This window comes from Salvelinus fontinalis, chromosome 20 (assembly GCF_029448725.1).
Source record: "Salvelinus fontinalis isolate EN_2023a chromosome 20, ASM2944872v1, whole genome shotgun sequence".
NCBI lineage: Eukaryota > Metazoa > Chordata > Actinopteri > Salmoniformes > Salmonidae > Salvelinus > Salvelinus fontinalis.
The window spans coordinates 34,065,363-34,085,822 of NC_074684.1; the positions used below are offsets into that span (position 1 = coordinate 34,065,363).

The 20,460-nt window shown below is 44.4% G+C and overlaps 1 protein-coding gene across 3 annotated transcripts in view; it reads left to right on the plus strand.

The window, feature by feature from the left end:
* LOC129817767 (ryanodine receptor 3-like) overlaps window positions 1-20,460 on the plus strand; it is a 295,018-nt gene that overhangs the window by 27,051 nt on the left and 247,507 nt on the right. For all 3 annotated transcript variants that reach the window (XM_055873310.1, XM_055873311.1, XM_055873312.1), the window contains exons 2-3: window positions 3,341-3,460; window positions 15,861-15,965. In XM_055873310.1, the coding sequence (XP_055729285.1) occupies window positions 3,341-3,460; window positions 15,861-15,965 (225 nt within the window). The remainder of the gene's footprint in view (window positions 1-3,340; window positions 3,461-15,860; window positions 15,966-20,460) is intronic.

Below are 20,460 nucleotides of genomic sequence, written 5' to 3' on the forward strand. Positions count from 1 at the left end.
CAGACAGACAGACAGACAGACAGACAGACAGACAGACAGACAGACAGGACAGACAGACAGACAGACAGACAGACAGACAGACAGACAGACAGACAGACAGACAGACAGACAGACAGACAGACAGACAGACAGACAGACAGACAGACAGACAGACAGACAGACAGACAGACAGACAGACAGACAGACAGACAGACAGACAGACAGACAGACAGACAGACAGACAGACAGACAGACAGACAGACAGACAGACAGACAGACAGACAGACAGACAGACAGAAAACGTCAGAGACACAAATCAATATCCGTGGCCTGAGTGGAATTATGCAGTGGTAGAGAAATAGGATCAATTGTTGGATCTCCTGACTATAGTCCAACTGCAACTTTCCTCATGCATTAAAACCAGGGTCGTATTCATTAGGAATGAAATGGAGATGGATTACCTAAACTTGTCCACTACAAAAAGCTTCTTCTTTTTTTTCGTTACAAAATGTTTTGCTGTGGTGTACATTTGTGAATAAGACCCAGGTTTCCCTGAATCAGTTTAATAATGGAACCGAGGTTGAAAACAAGATTTCAGAACCTAGTTTTCATGTGTAACATATTGATTCTGGCAATAGAAGGGATGTAACTTATTGACTTTTTAATACTGTTTTTGATACCAGACCAATCGGTTATCCTTCCCTTTCTAACTGTTTTCCTCTGATATGATTATATATGCTGATAAAATAGATTATTATATATGCTAATAAAACAGATGATTATATATGCTGATAAAACAGATGATCCGTGAATTATTCATGTTCTTACTATATTTTCATTCCATTCATAAATCTTGCATGGGCCTGCTCAGCACAACGACCCTCCAGCACTTGATGTGTTTGTAAGGGCGGAGAAACAGAGATATCATCCATGACTATCCCTGATTATACATTTATCTCATAAAGCACGGAGAGAGGGGAAAAAATCTGCAGTTTTTGGTGTAAGACTGAGACTGTTGACCCATTTTAAACCCAATATCCTGCCTGCATCTCAGTAGTCTGATCTTGAAGTCTGTTCTTCTCATCTCTCCACCTTTATCTGCACTGGTGAGAAAGAGTTGGCCTGGTGAGAAAGAGTTGGCCTGGTGAGAAAGAGTTGGCCTGGTGAGAAAGAGTTGGCCTGGTGAAAGAGTTGGCCTGGTGAGAAAGAGTAGGCCTGGTGAGAAAGAGTTGGCCCGGTGAGAAAGAGTTGGCCCGGTGAGAAAGAGTTGGCCCGGTGAGAAAGAGTTGGCCTAGTGAGAAAGAGTTGGCCTAGTGAGAAAGAGTTGGCCTAGTGAGAAAGAGTTGGCCTAGTGAGAAAGAGTTGGCCTAGTGAGAAAAAGTTGGCCTGGTGAAAGAGTTGGCCTGGTTTAAGAGTAGGCCTGGTGAGAAAGAGTTGGCCTGGTGAAAGAGTTGGCCTGGTGAGAAAGAGTTGGCCTAGTGAGAAAGATTTGGCCTGGTGAAAAAGTTGGCCTAGTTTAAGATTTGGCCTGGTGAGAAAGAGTTTGCCGGGTGAAAGAGTTGGCCGGGTGAAAGAGTTGGCCTGGTGAAAGAGTTGGCCTGGTGAAAGAGTTGGCCTGGTGAGAAAGAGTTGGCCTGGTGAGAAAGAGTTGGCCTGGTGAAAAAGTTGGCCTGGTGAAAGAGTTTGCCTGGTGAAAGATTTGGCCTGGTGAGAAAGAGTTGGCCAGGTGAGAAAGAGTTGGCCTGGTGAAAGAGTTGGCCTGGTGAAAGAGTTGGCCTGGTGAAAGAGTTGGCCTGGTGAGAAAGAGTTGGCCTGGTGAGAAAGAGTTTGCCTGGTGAAAGAGTTGGCCTGGTGAAAGAGTTGGCCTGGTGAAAGAGTTGGCCTGGTGAAAGAGTTGGCCTGGTGAGAAAGAGTTGAACTAGTAAGAAAGAGTTGGCCTGTTGAGAAAGAGTTGGCCTGCTGAAAGAGTTGGCCTGGTGAGAAAGAGTTGGCCTGGTGAGAAAGAGTTGGCCTGGTGAAAGAGTTGGCCTGGTGAAAGAGTTGGCCTGGTGAAAGAGTTGGCCTGGTGAAAGAGTTGGCCTGGTGAGAAAGAGTTGGCCTGGTGAGAAAGAGTTGGCCTGGTGAGAAAGAGTTGGCCTGGTGAGAAAGAGTTGGCCTGGTGAAAGAGTTGGCCTGGTGAAAGAGTTGGCCTGGTGAGAAAGAGTTGGCCTAGTGAGAAAGAGTTGGCCTGTTGAGAAAGAGTTGGCCTGCTGAAAGAGTTGGCCTGGTGAGAAAGAGTTGGCCTGGTGAGAAAGAGTTGGCCTGGTGAAGGAGTTGGCCTGGTGAAAGAGTTGGCCTAGTGAGAAAGAGTTGGCCTAGTGAGAAAGAGTTGGCCTGTTGAGAAAGAGTTGGCCTGGTGAGAAAGAGTTGGCCTAGTGAGAAAGAGTTGGCCTGTTGAGAAAGAGTTGGCCTGGTGAAAAAGTTGGCCTGGTTTAAGAGTTGGCCTGGTGACAAAGAGTTGGCCTGGTGGAAGCAAATTCCTGGTTAACATTGTGTTGCTTGTTTTCCAGGACCAGTGTTGCCAGTCACTGCTACAACCTCTCCGTCCTTTCACCAGGCCTACTCAGAGAAAGGACAGAGAGGTTGTAGCAGTGACTGGCAACACTGGTCCTGGAAAACAAGCAACACAATGTTAACCAGGAATCTGCTTCCACCAGGCCAACTTTTTCACCAGGCCAACTTTTTCACCAGGCCAAATCTTTCACCAGGCCAACTCTTTCACCAGGCCAACTCTTTCACCAGGCCAACTCTTTCACCAGGTAAACTCTTTCTCACCAGGCCAACTCTTAAACTAGGCCAACTTTTTCACCAGGCCAAATCTTTCTCACCAGGCCAAATCTTTCTCACTAGGCCAACTCTTTCTCACCAGGCCAACTCCTTCACCAGGCCAACTCTTTCACCAGGCCAACTCTTTCACCAGGCCAACTCTTTCACCAGGCCAACTCTTTCACCAGGCCAACTCTTTCTCAACAGGCCAACTCTTTCTCACCAGGCCAACTCCTTCACCAGGCCAACTCTTTCTCACCAGGCCAACTCTTTCTCACCAGGCCAACTCTTTCTCACCAGGCCAACTCCTTCACCAGGCCAACTCTTTCTCACCAGGCCTACAACCGCTCTGTCCTTTCTCTGTGTATGTGTGTCATTCATATTTGTGGACAATGGACAACAAAGTAATCTTCTTTGTCTTCTAATGTTGTACAAAACGTCTCCCAATGTTGTACAGAACTTCTCCTAAGGTTGTACAAAACGTCTCCTAATGTTGTACAGAACGTCTCCTAATGTTGTACAAAACGTCTCCTAACGTTCTCTTCTCCCCTGACAGGATGATGAGGTGGTGCTTCAAAGTGTCGCCACCATCCAGAAAGAGAATCGCAAGTTTTGTCTGTCCGTGGAGGGACTCGGTAATCGACTATGCTTCCTGGAACCTACATCTGAGGCTAAGGTAAGAGGAGTGTCTCTTAATGCTTGGTACTGATGGTGGCTCTTAATTTGAACATTTTCATTGCAGGAGGAAAGTAATCCTGCAGCAGGAGGATTTGAAAATCTGAACAAATATGTTAAATCGCCGCCAGGGGTCAGTTGGTACTGGTGTTTGTATATAATGCAGTATCGTACCTAGTTTGTAACTTAGACTGCAGGTCCGCTGGGTGCCTGTTCAGGTAGCCTATATACAGTGCCTTCGGAAAGTATTCAGAGTCCTTGACTTTTTCCACATTTTGTTATGTTACAGCCTTATTCTAAAATGGATTAAATAAATAAAAACATCCTCAACAATCTACACACAATACCCCATAATTACAAAGTGAAAACAGGTTTTTAGATTTTTTTTTTTACAAATATATAAAAAATAAAAAACAGAAATACCTTATTTACTTAAGTATTCAGACCCTTTGCTATGAGACTTGAAATTGAGCTCAGGTGCATCCTGTTTCCATTGATCATCCTTGATGTTTCTACAACTTGATTGGAGTCCACCTGTTGTAAATTCAATTGATTGGACATGATTTTGAAAGGCACACACCTGTCTATATAAGCTCCCACAGTTGACAATGAATGTCAGAGCAAAAACCAAGCCGTGAGGATGGCGAAATTGTCTGTAGAGCTCCGAGACAGGATTGTGTCAAGTCACAGATCTGGGGAAGGGTACCAAAAAATGTCTGCAGCATTGAAGTACCCCAAGAACACAGTGGCCTCCATCATTCTTAAATCGAATATGTTTGGAACCACCAAGACTCTTCCTAGAGCTGGCCGTCTGGCCAAACTCAGCAATCGGGGGAGAAGGGCCTTGGTCAGGGAGGTGACCAAGAACCTGATGTTCACTCTGACAGAGATCTAGAGTTCATCTGTGGAGATGGGAGAACCTTCCAGAAGGACAACCATCTCTGCAACACTCCACCAATTAGGCCTTTATGGTAGAGTGGCCAGACAGAAGCCACTCCTCAGTAAATGGCACATGACAGCCCGCTTGGAGTTTGCCAAAAGGCACCTAAAGTCTCTCAGACCATGAGAAACAAGATTCTCTGTTCTGATGAAACCCAGATTGAACTCTTTAGCCTGAATGCCGAGTGTCACATCTGGAGGAAACCTGGCACCATCCCTATGATGAAGCATGGTGGTGGCAGCATCATGCTGTTGGGATGTTTTTCAGCGGCAGGGACTGGGAGACTTGTCAGGATTGAGGCAAAGATGAACGGAGCAAAGTACAAAGAGATCCTTGATGAAAACCTGCTACAGAGCACTCAGGACCTCAGACTGGGATGAAGGTTCACCTTCCAACAGGACAACGATCCTAAGCACACAACCAAGATAACGCAAGAGTGGCTTCGGGACAAGTCTCTGAATATCTTTGAGTAGACTGGACTTGAACCCAATTGAGCATCTCTGGAGATACCTGAAACTAGCTATACAGCAACACTCCCCATCCAACCTGACAGAGGTTGAGAGGATCTGCATAGAAGGATGGGAGAAACTCCCCAAATACAGGTGTGCCAAGCTTGTAGTGTCATATCCAAGTAGAATTTATGCTGCAATCGCTGCCAAAGGTGCTTCAACAAAGTACTGAGTAAAGGGTCTGAATACTTATGTAAATGTGATATTTAAGTTGTTTTTTAAAAATAAATTAGCAAACATTTCCAATTTTTTTTTTTTGCTTTGTCATTATGGTGTATTGTGTGTAGATTGATGAGGGGGAAAAAACGATTTAATCCATTTTAGAATAAGGCTGAAACGTAACAAAATGTGGAAAAAGTCAAGGGTTCTGAAAAGCTTCCGAAGGCACTGTATAAGTATTCACATCCCAATACTTTGTAGAAGCACCTTTGGCAGCGATTAGAGTAGTGGTTCTTTCTGGGTAAGTTTCTATGAGCTTTTCACATCTGGATTGTGCAACATTTGCCTATTATTCTTTTCAAAATTCTTCAAGCTCTGTTTGGTTGTTGATCATTGCTAGACCACCATTTCAGGTCTTGCCATAGATTTTCAAGTAGATTTAAATCAAAACTGTAACTCGGCCCCTCAGAAACATTCACCGTCTTCTTGGTAAGCAACTCCAGTGTGAATGTGGCCTTGTGTTGTAGGTAATTGTCCTGCTGAAAGGTAAATTCATCTCCCAGTTTCTGGTGGAAAGCACACTGAACCAGATTTTCCTCTAGGATTTTGCCTGATGTTAGCTCCATTCCGTTTCGTCTATATCCTGAAAAACTCCCCAGTCCTTAATAATGACAAGCATACCCATAACATGATGCAGACACCACTATGCTTGAAAATATGGAGAGCGGTACTCAGTAATATGTTATATTGGATTTTCCCCCAAAATAACACTTTGTGTTCAGGACACACAGTTAATTGCTTTGCCACAGTTTTAGCAGTATTACATTAGAGCCTTGTTTCAAACAGGATGCATGGAGAGAGAGCGAGAAATATAAGATAGCACTGCAGTGGATAGCTGCCTTCTTTTCACTGGTCTTAGCTTTTTTTGCACATAATATTTCCGGCATTATTTCCTATGACCAAAAACAGCTTTTGGACATCAGAAGAGCGATCACTAATCTCGATTTGAATGAAGACTTCTACTTCATTGAGTCGGTAGCTGTGGATGTACCGCTCATTCCAGACCAGGCCATAACCCCCGGTGAAAATGGAACAGGCGGCACAAAACTGGTAAACGAGCGGGCTCCCTGAAGAGACTACTTCGGCGAGCAAATAAACTGACTCTACCGCCGTTCTATTGGCAAACGTACAATCACTGGAGAACAAACTGGATGAGCTCCGTACGAGACTATCCTATCAACGGGACCTGAAGAACTGTAATATCCTATGTTTCTCGGAGTCGTGGCTAAACAAGGACATGGATAATATACATCTAGTTGGTTTTAACTATGCATCGTCAAGACCTTACGGCAGCGTCGGGTAAGGTTAAGGGGGGGGGGGGGGGGGTCTCTTTGTTAACAACAGCTGGTGGCGGATCTCTAATGTTGAGGAAGTCTGGAGGTTTTGCTTGCTTGAGTTAGAATACTTCATGATAAGCTGAATACTATTTATCAGTAGAGTTTTCATCTATATTTTTCGTAGCTGTCTATTTACCACCACAAACCAAGACGGTACTCAAGGGCCATAAGTAAACAATAAAAGGCACATCCAGAGACGGTGCACCTAGTGTCCTGTGATTTTTAATGCAGGGAAACTGAAATCCGTCTTGCCTCATTTTTACCAGCATATCACCTTTATTTCAGACACAGAAATGCATACAACACTCTCCCTCGCATTCCATTTGGAAAATATGATCATAACTCCATCCTCCTGATTCTTGTTTACAAGTGAAAACTCCAACAGGAAGTACCAGTGACGTGCTCAATACGGAAGTGGTCACATGAAGCTACAGGACTGTTTCACCAGCACAGACTGGAACATGTTCCGGGATTCATTTAAAAACATTGAGGAGTTTACCACATCAGTCACCTGCTTCATTAATAAGTACATCAACGACATCGTCCCCACAGTGACCGTACGTACATACTGTATCTTAGTCCCCTCCTGTTCTTCCTGTTCACCCACAACTGCGTGGCCATGCACGACTCCAACACCATCATTAAGTTTGCTGACGACAATGAGACAGCCTATAGGGAGGAGGTTAGAGACCTGGCAGTGTGGTGACAGGACAAACAACCACTTGCTCAACTTCAGGCAAAACAGAGGAGCTGATCGTGGACTACAGGAAACGGAGGGCCGATCACGCCACCATCCACATCGATGGGGCTGTAATGAAGCGGATACGAGAGCTTCAAGTTCCTCCCCATCACTAAGGAATGATCATGGCCCACACACAACAACACAGTAGTGAAGAGGGCACAACAACACCTCTTTCCCCTCAGATGGGGAAAGATTTGACTGGGCCCTCAGATGCTTATAAAGTTTTACAGCTGCACCATTGAGAGCATCTTGAATGGCTGCATCACCGCTTGGTATGGCATAAAATTTTACAGCTGCACCATTGAGAGCATCTTGAATGGCTGCATCACCGCTTGGTATGGCAACTGCGTGGTGTCCATCTGCAAGCCACTACAGATGGTAGTGCGTACGGCCCAGTACATCTCTGGGGCAAAAGCGTCCTGCCGTCCAGGATCTCTATGCCAGGTGGTGTCAGAGGAAGGCCCTAAAAATTGTCGAAGACTCCAGCGACCCAAGTCATAGACTGTTCTCTCTGCTACCCCACGTCAAGCAGTACCGATGCACCAAGTCTGGAACCAACAAAACCCTGAACAGCTTCTACCCCCATGCCATAAGAATGCTAAATAGTTAGTCCAGGTAGCTATTGGTTAACTATTTAACTATCTGCATTGACCCTTTTTGCACTAACTATTTTGACTCATCACATACACTTTTGTTTATTATCTATCCTGTTGCCTAGTAACTTTATTCCTACCTTTGTGTACATATTTACCTCAATTACCTCCTGCACATCGACTCAGTACTGGTACCCCGTGTATTTAGCCAAGATATCATTACTCATTGTGTATTTATTGTACATAGCCAAATTATCATTACTCATTGTGTATTTATTGTACATAGCCAAATTATCATTACTCATTGTGTATTTATTCCTTCTGTATTATTTTTATATTATTTATATATTATCTGTGTCTGCATTGTTGGGAAGGGCCTGTAAAGTAAGCATTTCACTGTTAGTCTACACCTGTTGTTTACAAAGCATGTGACAAATAACATTTACATTACATTTACATTTAAGTCATTTAGCAGACGCTCTTATCCAGAGCGACTTACAAATTGGTGCATTCACCTTATGATATCCAGTGGAACAGTCACTTTACAATAGTGCATCTAAATCTTTTAAGGGGGTGGGGGGTTAGAAGGATTACTTTATCCTATCCTAGGTATTCCTTAAAGAGGTGGGGTTTCAGGTGTCTCCGGAAGGTGGTGATTGACTCCGCTGTCCTGGCGTCGTGAGGGAGTTTGTTCCACCATTGGGGTGCCAGAGCAGCGAACAGTTTTGACTGGGCTGAGCGGGAACTGTACTTCCTCAGAGGTAGGGAGGCGAGCAGGCCAGAGGTGGATGAACGCAGTGCCCTTGTTTGGGTGTAGGGCCTGATCAGAGCCTGAAGGTACGGAGGTGCCGTTCCCCTCACAGCTCCGTAGGCAAGCACCATGGTCTTGTAGCGGATGCGAGCTTCAACTGGAAGCCAGTGGAGAGAGCGGAGGAGCGGGGTGACGTGAGAGAACTTGGGAAGGTTGAACACCAGACGGGCTGCGGCGTTCTGGATGAGTTGTAGGGGTTTAATAGCACAGGCAGGGAGCCCAGCCAACAGCGAGTTGCAGTAATCCAGACGGGAGATGACAAGTGCCTGGATTAGGACCTGCGCCGCTTCCTGTGTGAGGCAGGGTCGTACTCTGCGGATGTTGTAGAGCATGAACCTACAGGAACGGGCCACCGCCTTGATGTTAGTTGAGAACGACAGGGTGTTGTCCAGGATCACGCCAAGGTTCTTAGCGCTCTGGGAGGAGGACACAATGGAGTTGTCAACCGTGATGGCGAGATCATGGAACGGGCAGTCCTTCCCCGGGAGGAAGAGCAGCTCCGTCTTGCCGAGGTTCAGCTTGAGGTGGTGATCCGTCATCCACACTGATATGTCTGCCAGACATGCAGAGATGCGATTCGCCACCTGGTTACCAGAAGGGGGAAAGGAGAAGATTAATTGTGTGTCGTCTGCATATCAATGATATGAAAGACCATGTGAGGTTATGACAGAGCCAAGTGACTTGGTGTATAGCGAGAATAGGAGAGGGCCTAGAACAGAGCCCTGGGGGACACCAGTGGTGAGAGCACGTGGTGAGGAGACAGATTCTCGCCACGCCACCTGGTAGGAGCGACCTGTCAGGTAGGACGCAATCCAAGCGTGGGCCACGCCGGAGATGCCCAACTCGGAGAGGGAATCAAATAACATTTGATTTCATTTTTTTTTTAAATGCCCTGAATGTAAAATAACGTTATTAACAGGTTTCCATGGTTTCCATGCTTTTAAAATAACTGTTCTGTTCCTGAACAGTAGAGATCATTTTTGTTCTCGGTTCAGATTCTGCTTCTCGAAAAATGTAGTTATTTTCCGGTTTTCGGTCCTGTTCCCTGAACCAGTTCCAACCCCTGGGCTGCAGTTAGTCATTATATTCAATGATATGGTAATACAAAACAGATCAGTAGATAGAGGACACTGGCTATGATTAACAGTTCAGTAGTTAGAGGACACTGGCTAACTGTTACAGACCTATATCCATTCTGCCCTGCCTCTCTAAAGTCTACGAAAGCCAAGTTAATAAACAGATCACTGACCATTTTGAATCCCACCGTACCTTCTCCGCCGTGCAATCCGGTTTCCTAGCTGGTCACGGGTACACCTCAGCCACGCTCAAGGTACTAAACGATAACATAACCGCCGTCGATAAACGATTGTACTGTGCAGCCGTCTTCATCGACCTAGCCAAGGCTTTCTACTCTGTCAATCACCGTATTCTTATCGGCAGACTCAACAGCCTTGGTTTCTCAAATGACTGCCTCGCCTGGTTCACCAACTTCTTCTCAGACAGAGTTCAGTGTGTCAAATCGGAGGGCCTGTTATCCGGACCTCTGGCAGTCTCTATGGGGGTACCACAGGGTTATATTCTCGGGCCGACTCTTTTCTCTGTATATATCAATGATGTCGCTCTCCCTGATCCACCTCTACGCAGACGACACCATTCTGTATGCATCTGGCCCTTCTTTGGATACTTTGTTAACAAACCTCCAAACGAGCTTCAATGCCATACAACACTCCTTCCGTGGCCTCCAACTGCTCCTAAACGCTAGTAAAACCAAATACATGCTTTTGAACCGTTCGCTGCCCGCACCCGCCCGCCCGACTAGCATCACCACCCTGGACGGTTCCGACCTAGAATATGTGGACACCTACAAATACCTAGGTGTCTGGCTAGACTGTAAACTCTCCTTCCAGACTCATATTAAACATCTCCAATCCAAAATCAAATGTAGAATTGGATTTCTATTTCGCAACAAAGCCTCCTTCACTCACGCCGCCAAACTTACCCTAGTAAGACTTCGGCGATGTCATCTACAAAAAAGCTTCCAACACTCTACTCAGTAAACTGGATGGAGTCTATCACATTGCCATCCGTTTTGTTACCAAATCAGCTTATACCACCCACCACTGCGACCTGTATGCTCTAGTCGGCTGGCCCTCGCTACATATTCAACGCCAGACCCACTGGCTCCAGGTCATCTATAAGTCTTTGCTAGGTAAAGCTCCGCCTTATCTCAGCTCACTGGTCACGATAACAACACCCACCCGTAGCACGCGCTTCAGCAGGTATATCTCACTGGCCAGAGTGTGAGGACTGGTGTGAGGACTGATTGGTAGACTAGCCAGTGTGTGAGGACTGGTTGGTAGACTAGCCAGTGTGTGAGAACTAGGGAGTGATTGGTAGACTAGCCAGTGTGTGAGGACTGATTGGTAGACTAGCCAGTGTGTGAGGACTAGGGAGTGATTGGTAGACTAGCCAGTGTGTGAGAACTAGGGAGTGATTGGTAGACTAGCCAGTGTGTGAGGACTGATTGGTAGACTAGCCGGTGTGTGAGGACTGATTGATAGACTAGCCAATGTGTGAGGACTAGGGAGTGATTGGTAGACTAGCCAGTGTGTGAGGACTGATTGATAGACTAGCTAGTGTGTGAGGACTAGGGAGTGATTGGTAGACTAGCCAGTGTGTGAGGACTAGGGAGTGATTGGTAGACTAGCCAGTGTGTGAGGACTAGGGAGGGATTGGTAGACTAGCCAGTGTGTGAGGACTAGGGAGGGATTGGTAGACTAGCCAGTGTGTGAGGACTAGGGAGGGATTTGCCACGAGGAGTTACAGGTGTTATCGTCACGATGATCTCAGGTGTTGACACCTCGTTTCCATCTCTTATGGATACAACCGGCTCTGTGCCTCTCAGTCACTCCAGTTTTTTTGTGTTAGTTGGGGGCCAAAATGTTGATTTTGCTTTCAATGATTTTATCAAATTCGTTTTATGAAAATGCAGTGACAAGTGGAAAATGTGTATGGTGTAAAAGTGCAGTGTTTGGTTAAAATCGCGAGCTCTCTTTTTGTAGTGCTGTGATCATTGTATTCAGTAATATTGGGATGATTTGAATGTTTCAATAGTGCAGTGATTGGTCGAATTTGCAAGTATAACAGTATACAGTATTTACATTTTAGTCATTTAGCAGACGCTCTTATCCAGAGCGACTTACAGTGCATACATTTTATTACATTTTACATACTGAGACAAGGATATCCCTACCGGCCAAACCTTCCCTAACCCGGACGACGCTTTGCCAATTGTGCGTCGCCCCACGGACCTCCCGGTTGCGGCCGGCTGCGACAGAGCCTGGGCGCGAACCCTGCCCAGCCTGGGCGCGAACCCAGAGACTCTGGTGGCGCAGCTAGCACTGCGATGCAGTGCCCTAGACCACTGCACCACCCGGGAGGCAGTATAACAAGGATGGAAGAAGATGCCCTGAAGCACACCTAGGATCAGTTTGCGTATACCAAATTCGAACCCTAACGATCAGGTGTGGAAACACAGAGCTGACCTCGGATCAGTGGTTAGAGGCAACGTGCTCTTTTAGAAAAGGAATATATTTAATTTCAAATGGGAGGTAACACTACACCGCATATTAAGAAGAACCAGGTCTGTTATATAGATGAAATTATATCTACAAGGTTGTACAAGGTTACCCTTTAGTGTTACCTAACAGTGTTAGGTAACCTTACCTACAGTAAGCAGGTGTTACCTTACCTACAGTAAGCAGGTGTTACCTTACCTACAGTAAGCAGGTGTTACCTTACCTACAGTAAGCAGGTGTTACCTTACCTACAGTAAGCAGGTGTTACCTTACCTACAGTAAGCAGGTGTTACCTTACCTACAGTAAGCAGGTGTTACCTTACCTACAGTAAGCAGGTGTTACCTTACCTACAGTAAGCAGGTGTTACCTTACCTACAGTAAGCAGGTGTTACCTTACCTACAGTAAGCAGGTGTTACCTTACCTACAGTAAGCAGGTGTTACCTTACCTACCGTAAGCAGGTGTTACCTTACCTACCGTAAGCAGGTGTTACCTTACCTACAGTAAGCAGGTGTTACCTTACCTACAGTAAGCAGGTGTTACCTTACCTACAGTAAGCAGGTGTTACCTTACCTACAGTAAGCAGGTGTTACCTTACCTACAGTAAGCAGGTGTTACCTTACCTACAGTAAGCAGGTGTTACCTTACCTACCGTAAGCAGGTGTTACCTTACCTACCGTAAGCAGGTGTTACCTTACCTACCGTAAGCAGGTGTTACCTTACCTACAGTAAGCAGGTGTTACCTTACCTACAGTAAGCAGGTGTTACCTTACCTACAGTAAGCAGGTGTTACCTTACCTACAGTAAGCAGGTGTTACCTTACCTACAGTAAGCAGGTGTTACCTTACCTACAGTAAGCAGGTGTTACCTTACCTACAGTAAGCAGGTGTTACCTTACCTACAGTAAGCAGGTGTTACCTTACCTACCGTAAGCAGGTGTTACCTTACCTACCGTAAGCAGGTGTTACCTTACCTACAGTAAGCAGGTGTTACCTTACCTACAGTAAGCAGGTGTTACCTTACCTACCGTAAGCAGGTGTTACCTTACCTACAGTAAGCAGGTGTTACCTTACCTACAGTAAGCAGGTGTTACCTTACCTACAGTAAGCAGGTGTTACCTTACCTACAGTAAGCAGGTGTTACCTTACCTACAGTAAGCAGGTGTTACCTTACCTACCGTAAGCAGGTGTTACCTTACCTACAGTAAGCAGGTGTTACCTTACCTACAGTAAGCAGGTGTTACCTTACCTACCGTAAGCAGGTGTTACCTTACCTACCGTAAGCAGGTGTTACCTTATCTACCGTAAGCAGGTGTTACCTTACCTACAGTAAGCAGGTGTTACCTTACCTACAGTAAGCAGGTGTTACCTTACCTACAGTAAGCTGGTGTTACCTTACCTACAGTAAGCAGGTGTTACCTTACCTACCGTAAGCAGGTGTTACCTTACCTACCGTAAGCAGGTGTTACCTTACCTACAGTAAGCAGGTGTTACCTTACCTACAGTAAGCAGGTGTTACCTTACCTACAGTAAGCAGGTGTTACCTTACCTACAGTAAGCAGGTGTTACCTTACCTACCGTAAGCAGGTGTTACCTTACCTACCGTAAGCAGGTGTTACCTTACCTACAGTAAGCAGGTGTTACCTTACCTACAGTAAGCAGGTGTTACCTTACCTACAGTAAGCAGGTGTTACCTTACCTACAGTAAGCAGGTGTTACCTTACCTACAGTAAGCAGGTGTTACCTTACCTACAGTAAGCAGACCTCAGTTGTCAATGTTATGAAACATTAAAGACTGGGTCTCATGGTGCTATGAAAGGTTAAAGACTGGGCCTCTCATGGTGCTATGAAAGGTTAAAGACTGGGTCTCTCATGGTGCTATGAAAGGTTAAAGACTGGGCCTCTCATGGTGCTATGAAAGGTTAAAGACTGGGCCTCATGGTGCTATGAAAGGTTAAAGACTGGGCCTCTCATGGTGCTATGAAACGTTAAAGACTGGGCCTCATGGTGCTATGAAAGGTTAAAGACTGGGCCTCTCATGGTGCTATGAAACCTTAAAGACTGGGCCTCTCATGGTGCTAGTGTAACGGATGTGAAATGGCTAGCTAGTTAGCGGGTATGCGCTAGTAGCATTTCAATCAGTTACGTCACTTGCTCTGAGACTTTAAGTAGGGTTGCCCCTTGCTCTGCAAGAGCCGCGGCCTTTGTGGAGCGATGGGTAACGATGCTTCGTGGGTGACTGTTGTCGATGTGTGCAGAGGGTCCCTGGTTCGCGCCCGTGTCGGGGCGAGGGGACGACGTAAAGTTCTACTGTTACACTATGAAAGGTTAAAGACTGGGCCTCTCATGGTGCTATGAAAGGTTAAAGACTGGGCCTCATGGTGCTATGAAAGGTTAAAGACTGGGCCTCTCATGGTGCTATGAAACGTTAAAGACTGGGCCTCATGGTGCTATGAAAGGTTAAAGACTGGGCCTCTCATGGTGCTATGAAACGTTAAAGACTGGGCCTCTCATGGTGCGAGTGTAACGGATGTGAAATGGCTAGCTAGTTAGCGGGTATGCGCTAGTAGCATTTCAATCAGTTACGTCACTTGCTCTGAGACTTTAAGTAGGGTTGCCCCTTGCTCTGCAAGAGCCGCGGCCTTTGTGGAGCGATGGGTAACGATGCTTCGTGGGTGACTGTTGTCGATGTGTGCAGAGGGTCCCTGGTTCGCGCCCGTGTCGGGGCGAGGGGACGACGTAAAGTTCTACTGTTACACTATGAAAGGTTAAAGACTGGGCCTCTCATGGTGCTATGAAAGGTTAAAGACTGGGCCTCATGGTGCTATGAAACATTAAAGACTGGGCCTCTCATGGTGCTATGAAACGTTAAAGACTGGGCCTCTCATGGTGCTATGAAACGTTAAAGACTGGGCCTCTCATGGTGCTATGAAACGTTAAAGACTGGGCCTCTCATGGTGCTATGAAACGTTAAAGACTGGGCCTCTCATGGTGCTATGATAGTTTAACCACCATGACAGTACTCAACTTATATTTAATTTCAGAATTGGTTTGGTTAGGTAAGGGGGAAATGAGTTATAAAACAAAATTCTTCAATCAGATTCATTATATTATGTTGATTCCCGTCCAAGCATCTGCTGTTGTAGAAGTTTGTTTGTCAAACATTGATGGTGCCGCTGGGGTATCAAAGCAATGTATGTCAGTCTGTTAATTTAAATGTATTTATATCATGGTCAAATTTCATCTGCCATTTTAAGCCTCTTGTAATTGAGACCTAATGCAAGTCATCAGATCTCTCGTCTAATAGAGTGTTTACTGCTATTTATATTTATCTTTGCTAAGATTGGAATTTTCCCTCCCTCCCTCTCTCCCGTCTCCCCCACTCCCTCCCTCCCTCCCCCCTGTCTGCCTCCCTCCCTCCCATCTCCCTCCCTACCATGTCCCTCCCGTATCCCTCCCACCTCCCTCCTACCTCCCTCCCTCCCGTCTCCCTCCCATCTCCCTCCGTCCCATCTCCCTCCCAAATCCCTCCCTCCCATCTCCCTCCCTCCCTCCCATCTCCCTCCGTCCCATCTCCCTCCCAAATCCTTCCCTCCTATCTCCCTCCCTCCCTCCCATCTCCCTCCCTCCCATCTCCCTCCCATCTCCATCCCTCCCTCTGTCCTTCCTGCAGTATGTTCCTCCTGACCTGTGTATCTGCTGTTTCATCCTGGAGCAGTCCCTGTCTGTCCGGGCCCTGCAGGAGATGTTAGCTCACACGGTGCCTAACAACGAAGGGGTGAGTATTGCTGCGTTACCTGTATACATATTCACTGTATAGCCTACCCATTATATTTACATTACCTGTACTCATTATCCCTGTATAATCAGTACACATCAGACCTTGGTCGAAGAAATAAGTGAACTACGTTTAGGATTTGTAAAGTATTTGAAAGTATATGACACAGTGGTCTTGCAGTGAAAATGGTTTCAATTCAAAGGAAATAATCTAAACAAACAAATCCTGTTGCTGACTCATGGATTCTGGTTAAAGACCATGTGGCAAGGAGATTCATTACAGAAAAAATGTATTTAATAAGAGATCAAGAACAGAGGATGATAATCACATGTATGTTTTCTCCTTGTTTGACTTCAAGATAAGACTTGAAGATACAGCTTCTACGGTAGTGTCCTCTCTAGCTGGGTGATTTTACATAACCGCTCTCCCCCTAGACACTGTGTCATAATGAAGGCCACTCCATGTTAGTCCCAGATACACAGACAAATAGCCTGATTGCCTTGCTCTAAGTGCATTCAGAAAGAGCCTTCTCCCCTCTGCTCTGCTACTTGATTTACAATGTCCTGTTCAAAGGGAATGGTACCCTCCCTCCCTCCCTCCCTCCCTCCCTCCCTCCCTCCCTCCCTCCCTCCCTCCCTCCCTCCCTCCCTCCCTCCTTCTATCCCTCCTTCCCTCCCTCTATTCAACCCTCCATCCCTCCCTCTATCCAACCCTCCCTCCCTCCCTCTATCCAACCCTCCATTCCTCCCTCTATCCCTCCCCCCCTCCCTCTATCCAACCCTCCCTCCCTCCTTCTATCCCTCCCTCTATCCCTCTATCCCTCCCTCTATCTCTCTCTCCCTCCCTCTATCCAACCCTCCCCCCTCCTCTATCCCTCTCTCCCTCCCTCTATCCAACCCTACATTCCTCCCTCTATCCCTCCCTCTATCCCTCTATCCAACCCTCCATCCCTCCCTCTATCCCTCCCTCTATCCCTCTATCTATCCCTCCCTCTATCCAACCCTCTATCTATCTATCCCTCCCTCTATCCCTCCCTCCCTCTATCCAACCCTCTCTCTCTCTCTCTCTCTCTCTCTCTCTCTCTCTCTCTCTCTCTCTCCCTCAGCTCAGCTACATGCCACTGACATGCTTATTTCTTAGTTGGTGTGCTTAATCATAAATAAGGAGATAGACATTTAGATACTTATGAGTGTCCCAGTGTGTCCCCCACTGCAATGAAACACTTCATTAGCTGCAACTTTATGAAGGTATTCCAAGTTATGTTCTTTTATCAAACACATGCTCTCCAACAGAACAGTTTCAGGTTTTATTTGATTGATTAGGCTAGTGCGTTGAGAGATATTGAATTGATAATTGAACACATTAGAATTTAATTGCTTTTAATTAGCTTAGCTAGTTTTAGTTAGCTTAGCTCTCCTCACTGCTTCTGGGGTTGCCAGACGATCAGATCAGTGTCAAGTTTGTATCCATTTTACTGCGATGAAGTAACTGTTTTAATTGAGGTGATAAGATAAGAACCAGCTGATCGCTTGGCAACTCAGGATCAGAGATGAGAACGTCAGCCTGGCCCTGGACTAAAAAGCAGTTGCTATGGAGATCAAGGCTTAATCAGGGTCCGGGAAACGGGCCCTTAACATTCACACACAAAATTTTTTTTTAATGTTGTTGTTAATTCACCCCGTATGAAAATTAAATGGAGACTCATTCTCAGTCTTTAGATTTTTGTCTTTTAGACATTTCTTTTTTGACATATTTGACTGCCATAACTCCATGTAATGTTGTTTTTTCATCTGTATCTTTGTTTAACGCTGCTAGAAAGCGGACCATGAACAGTGGGTATGTTCATTTGTTACTTTCTTTAGTTTGCACGAAGGCTCACCTCTACTGACCCCTAACTATTAGCGAAAGAATGATCTCACTTTCGCCACTTTCACTTCAAAGTGTTGCCTATTTTGAGATTGTTATTGTGCATAGTCACTATAGTCATTCACAATAGATTATACAACTTCCCTTCAATAGGTTGGTTGATAAATCAAACATACATGCATTATCTGGAAGGCTATACGTGTGTAAATATCTTGAATGATTTATATATATATATTTATTTAAATGTGTATATATATTAATATATTTATATATATATAGTTATATATAGATATTTATTTATATATTTGTTTATATTTATATATATATAGTTATATATAGATATTTATTTTTATATATTTGTTTATATTTATATATATATATTTGTTATGTTTTTATATATATGTATATTTATTCATTTATACATATTTATTTATATTTATTATATATTTCTATCTAATTATCGGTGATAGAAATTGAGTGAATCCTGGTATTAACATAAATTATCAGACATTCTTACCCTCTTTAAATATGTACCAGAAAGTCACACTGACATTTAGGAAATACATTTTTATTTCTTATATTTTAGATTCTGATCATTTTTTTCCATTCAGCTTTTGATACGTAGATTTGCCTTAACGCCTTAATAACCTTAAGGAGCTCGTCACCGAGACAGACTTTAAACTGTCCCCTGGAACATCACTGATATTTGGCAATCTTGAAATAGACATCCCATTGGTTTCTACCTTCACCTTGTGCACATGATTCACATGATTTGAATCCTTTGCTTGGCGCCCCCAAGACCACACTTAGTGCATGTGTGTAAACATTTTCAAGTGAAAGTGCAAACTAGTTTTCTAATCTGCTTCAGCCAGTATTTTAGCTAACCCATTTACTGCTTAGTGATAGGGAAAAATCCCCTTCAATAAAAATCTACACCTTTAACAAAAAAACTAGACAGAGAGTAGTTGTATGTTTTTCTGTAAGCTGTCATGGACAGACGTACGTAACATAACTGTATAGCTGACGCAGTTAAACAAGATTTTACTACTGGGTTTCTGAAATGATGTGTTATGGAAAATACATACTTTGTGTTAATCTTTTGCTTTCAGAAAAAAAAATGTTTCTTTAGCCGTACTATCAAGACTTTAGGGAATCAACAGGAAACCTAGTTGGTGGGACAATGCTACTGTAGATGTAGTGTTTTTTTGAGTTTGTGGTTTTCCTTCCTCTGTTTTGTAGCTAACAGTCTCATTTCAAGACTACCAGAAATAAAAGAGGAAATGTTGTGGAATTGGCTTTGATTCCAGAAGCTTCTTCACACAATGATTCCAGAAGCTTCTTCACACAATGATTCCAGAAGCTTCTTCACACAATGATTCCAGAAGCTTCTTCACACAATGATTCCAGAAGCTTCTTCACACAATGATTCCAGAAGCTTCTTCACACAATGATTCCAGAAGCTCCTTCACACAATGATTCCAGAAGCTTCTTCACACAATGATTCCAGAAGCTTCTTCACACAATGATTCCAGAAGCTTCTTTACACAATGATTCCGGAAGCTTCTTCACACAATGATTCCAGAAGCTTCTTTACACAATGAATCCAGAAGCTTCTTTACACAATGATTCCAGAAGCTTCTTTACACAAAGATTCCAGAAGCTTCTTTACATAATGATTCCAGAAGCTTCACACAATGATTCCAGAAGCTTCACACAATGATTCCAGAAGCTTCACACAATGCTGTAGAACCAAGCTGGAAGAGTTAAGAAATGTGTGAACCAACACAGGGATTATCCATCTATTCTACAGTGTAAATCTTAATATTGCTCTTAGTAGAATACTGGATACATTGATATAAACGACATCAACATAAACTATGTTCATTGAAGTGTATTCCAAGCAATGGAATACAATCTCCCCATGCATTACTGCGATCATTTGAACAGTAATGTTTGGCAATATACAGTGCCATGTAAAAGTATTCAGACCTCTTTGATAGCTTCACATTTTAAAATGGATTTAATTGAAAAAAAATTGTCAACAATCTACACAAAATACTCTGTAATGTCAAAGTGAAAGAACATTTATTTATTGTATTTCATTTTGTAATTTTTTTAAAATATCTAAAATATAGTCGTTGCATAAGTATTCAGCTGTGAGTCACTACATGTTAGAATCACCTTTGGCAGCGATTACAGCTCTGAGTCACTACATGTTAGAATCACCTTTGGCAGCGATTACAGCTCTGAGTCTTTCTGAGTAAGTCTCTAAGCGTGATTACAGCTGTGAGTCTTCTTGGGTAAGTCTCTAAGAGCTCTCCACACCTGGATTGTTTAATATTTACCCATTCATCTTTTCAAATTCTTCAAGCTCTGTAAAGATGTTGGGGATCATGGCTAGACAGCAAGTTTGAAGTCATAGCTTTTCAGGCAGATTTAAGTTCAAACTGTAACTTGGCCACTCGGACACATTGACTCTTCTTGGTAAGTAAATCCAGTGTAGATTGGGGTGGCAGGTAGCCTAGTGGTTAAAGTGTTGGACAAGTAACCGAAAGGTTGCAAGATCGGATCCCTGAGTTGACAAGTTAAAATCTGTTGTTCTGCTCCTGAACAAGGCAGTTAACCCACT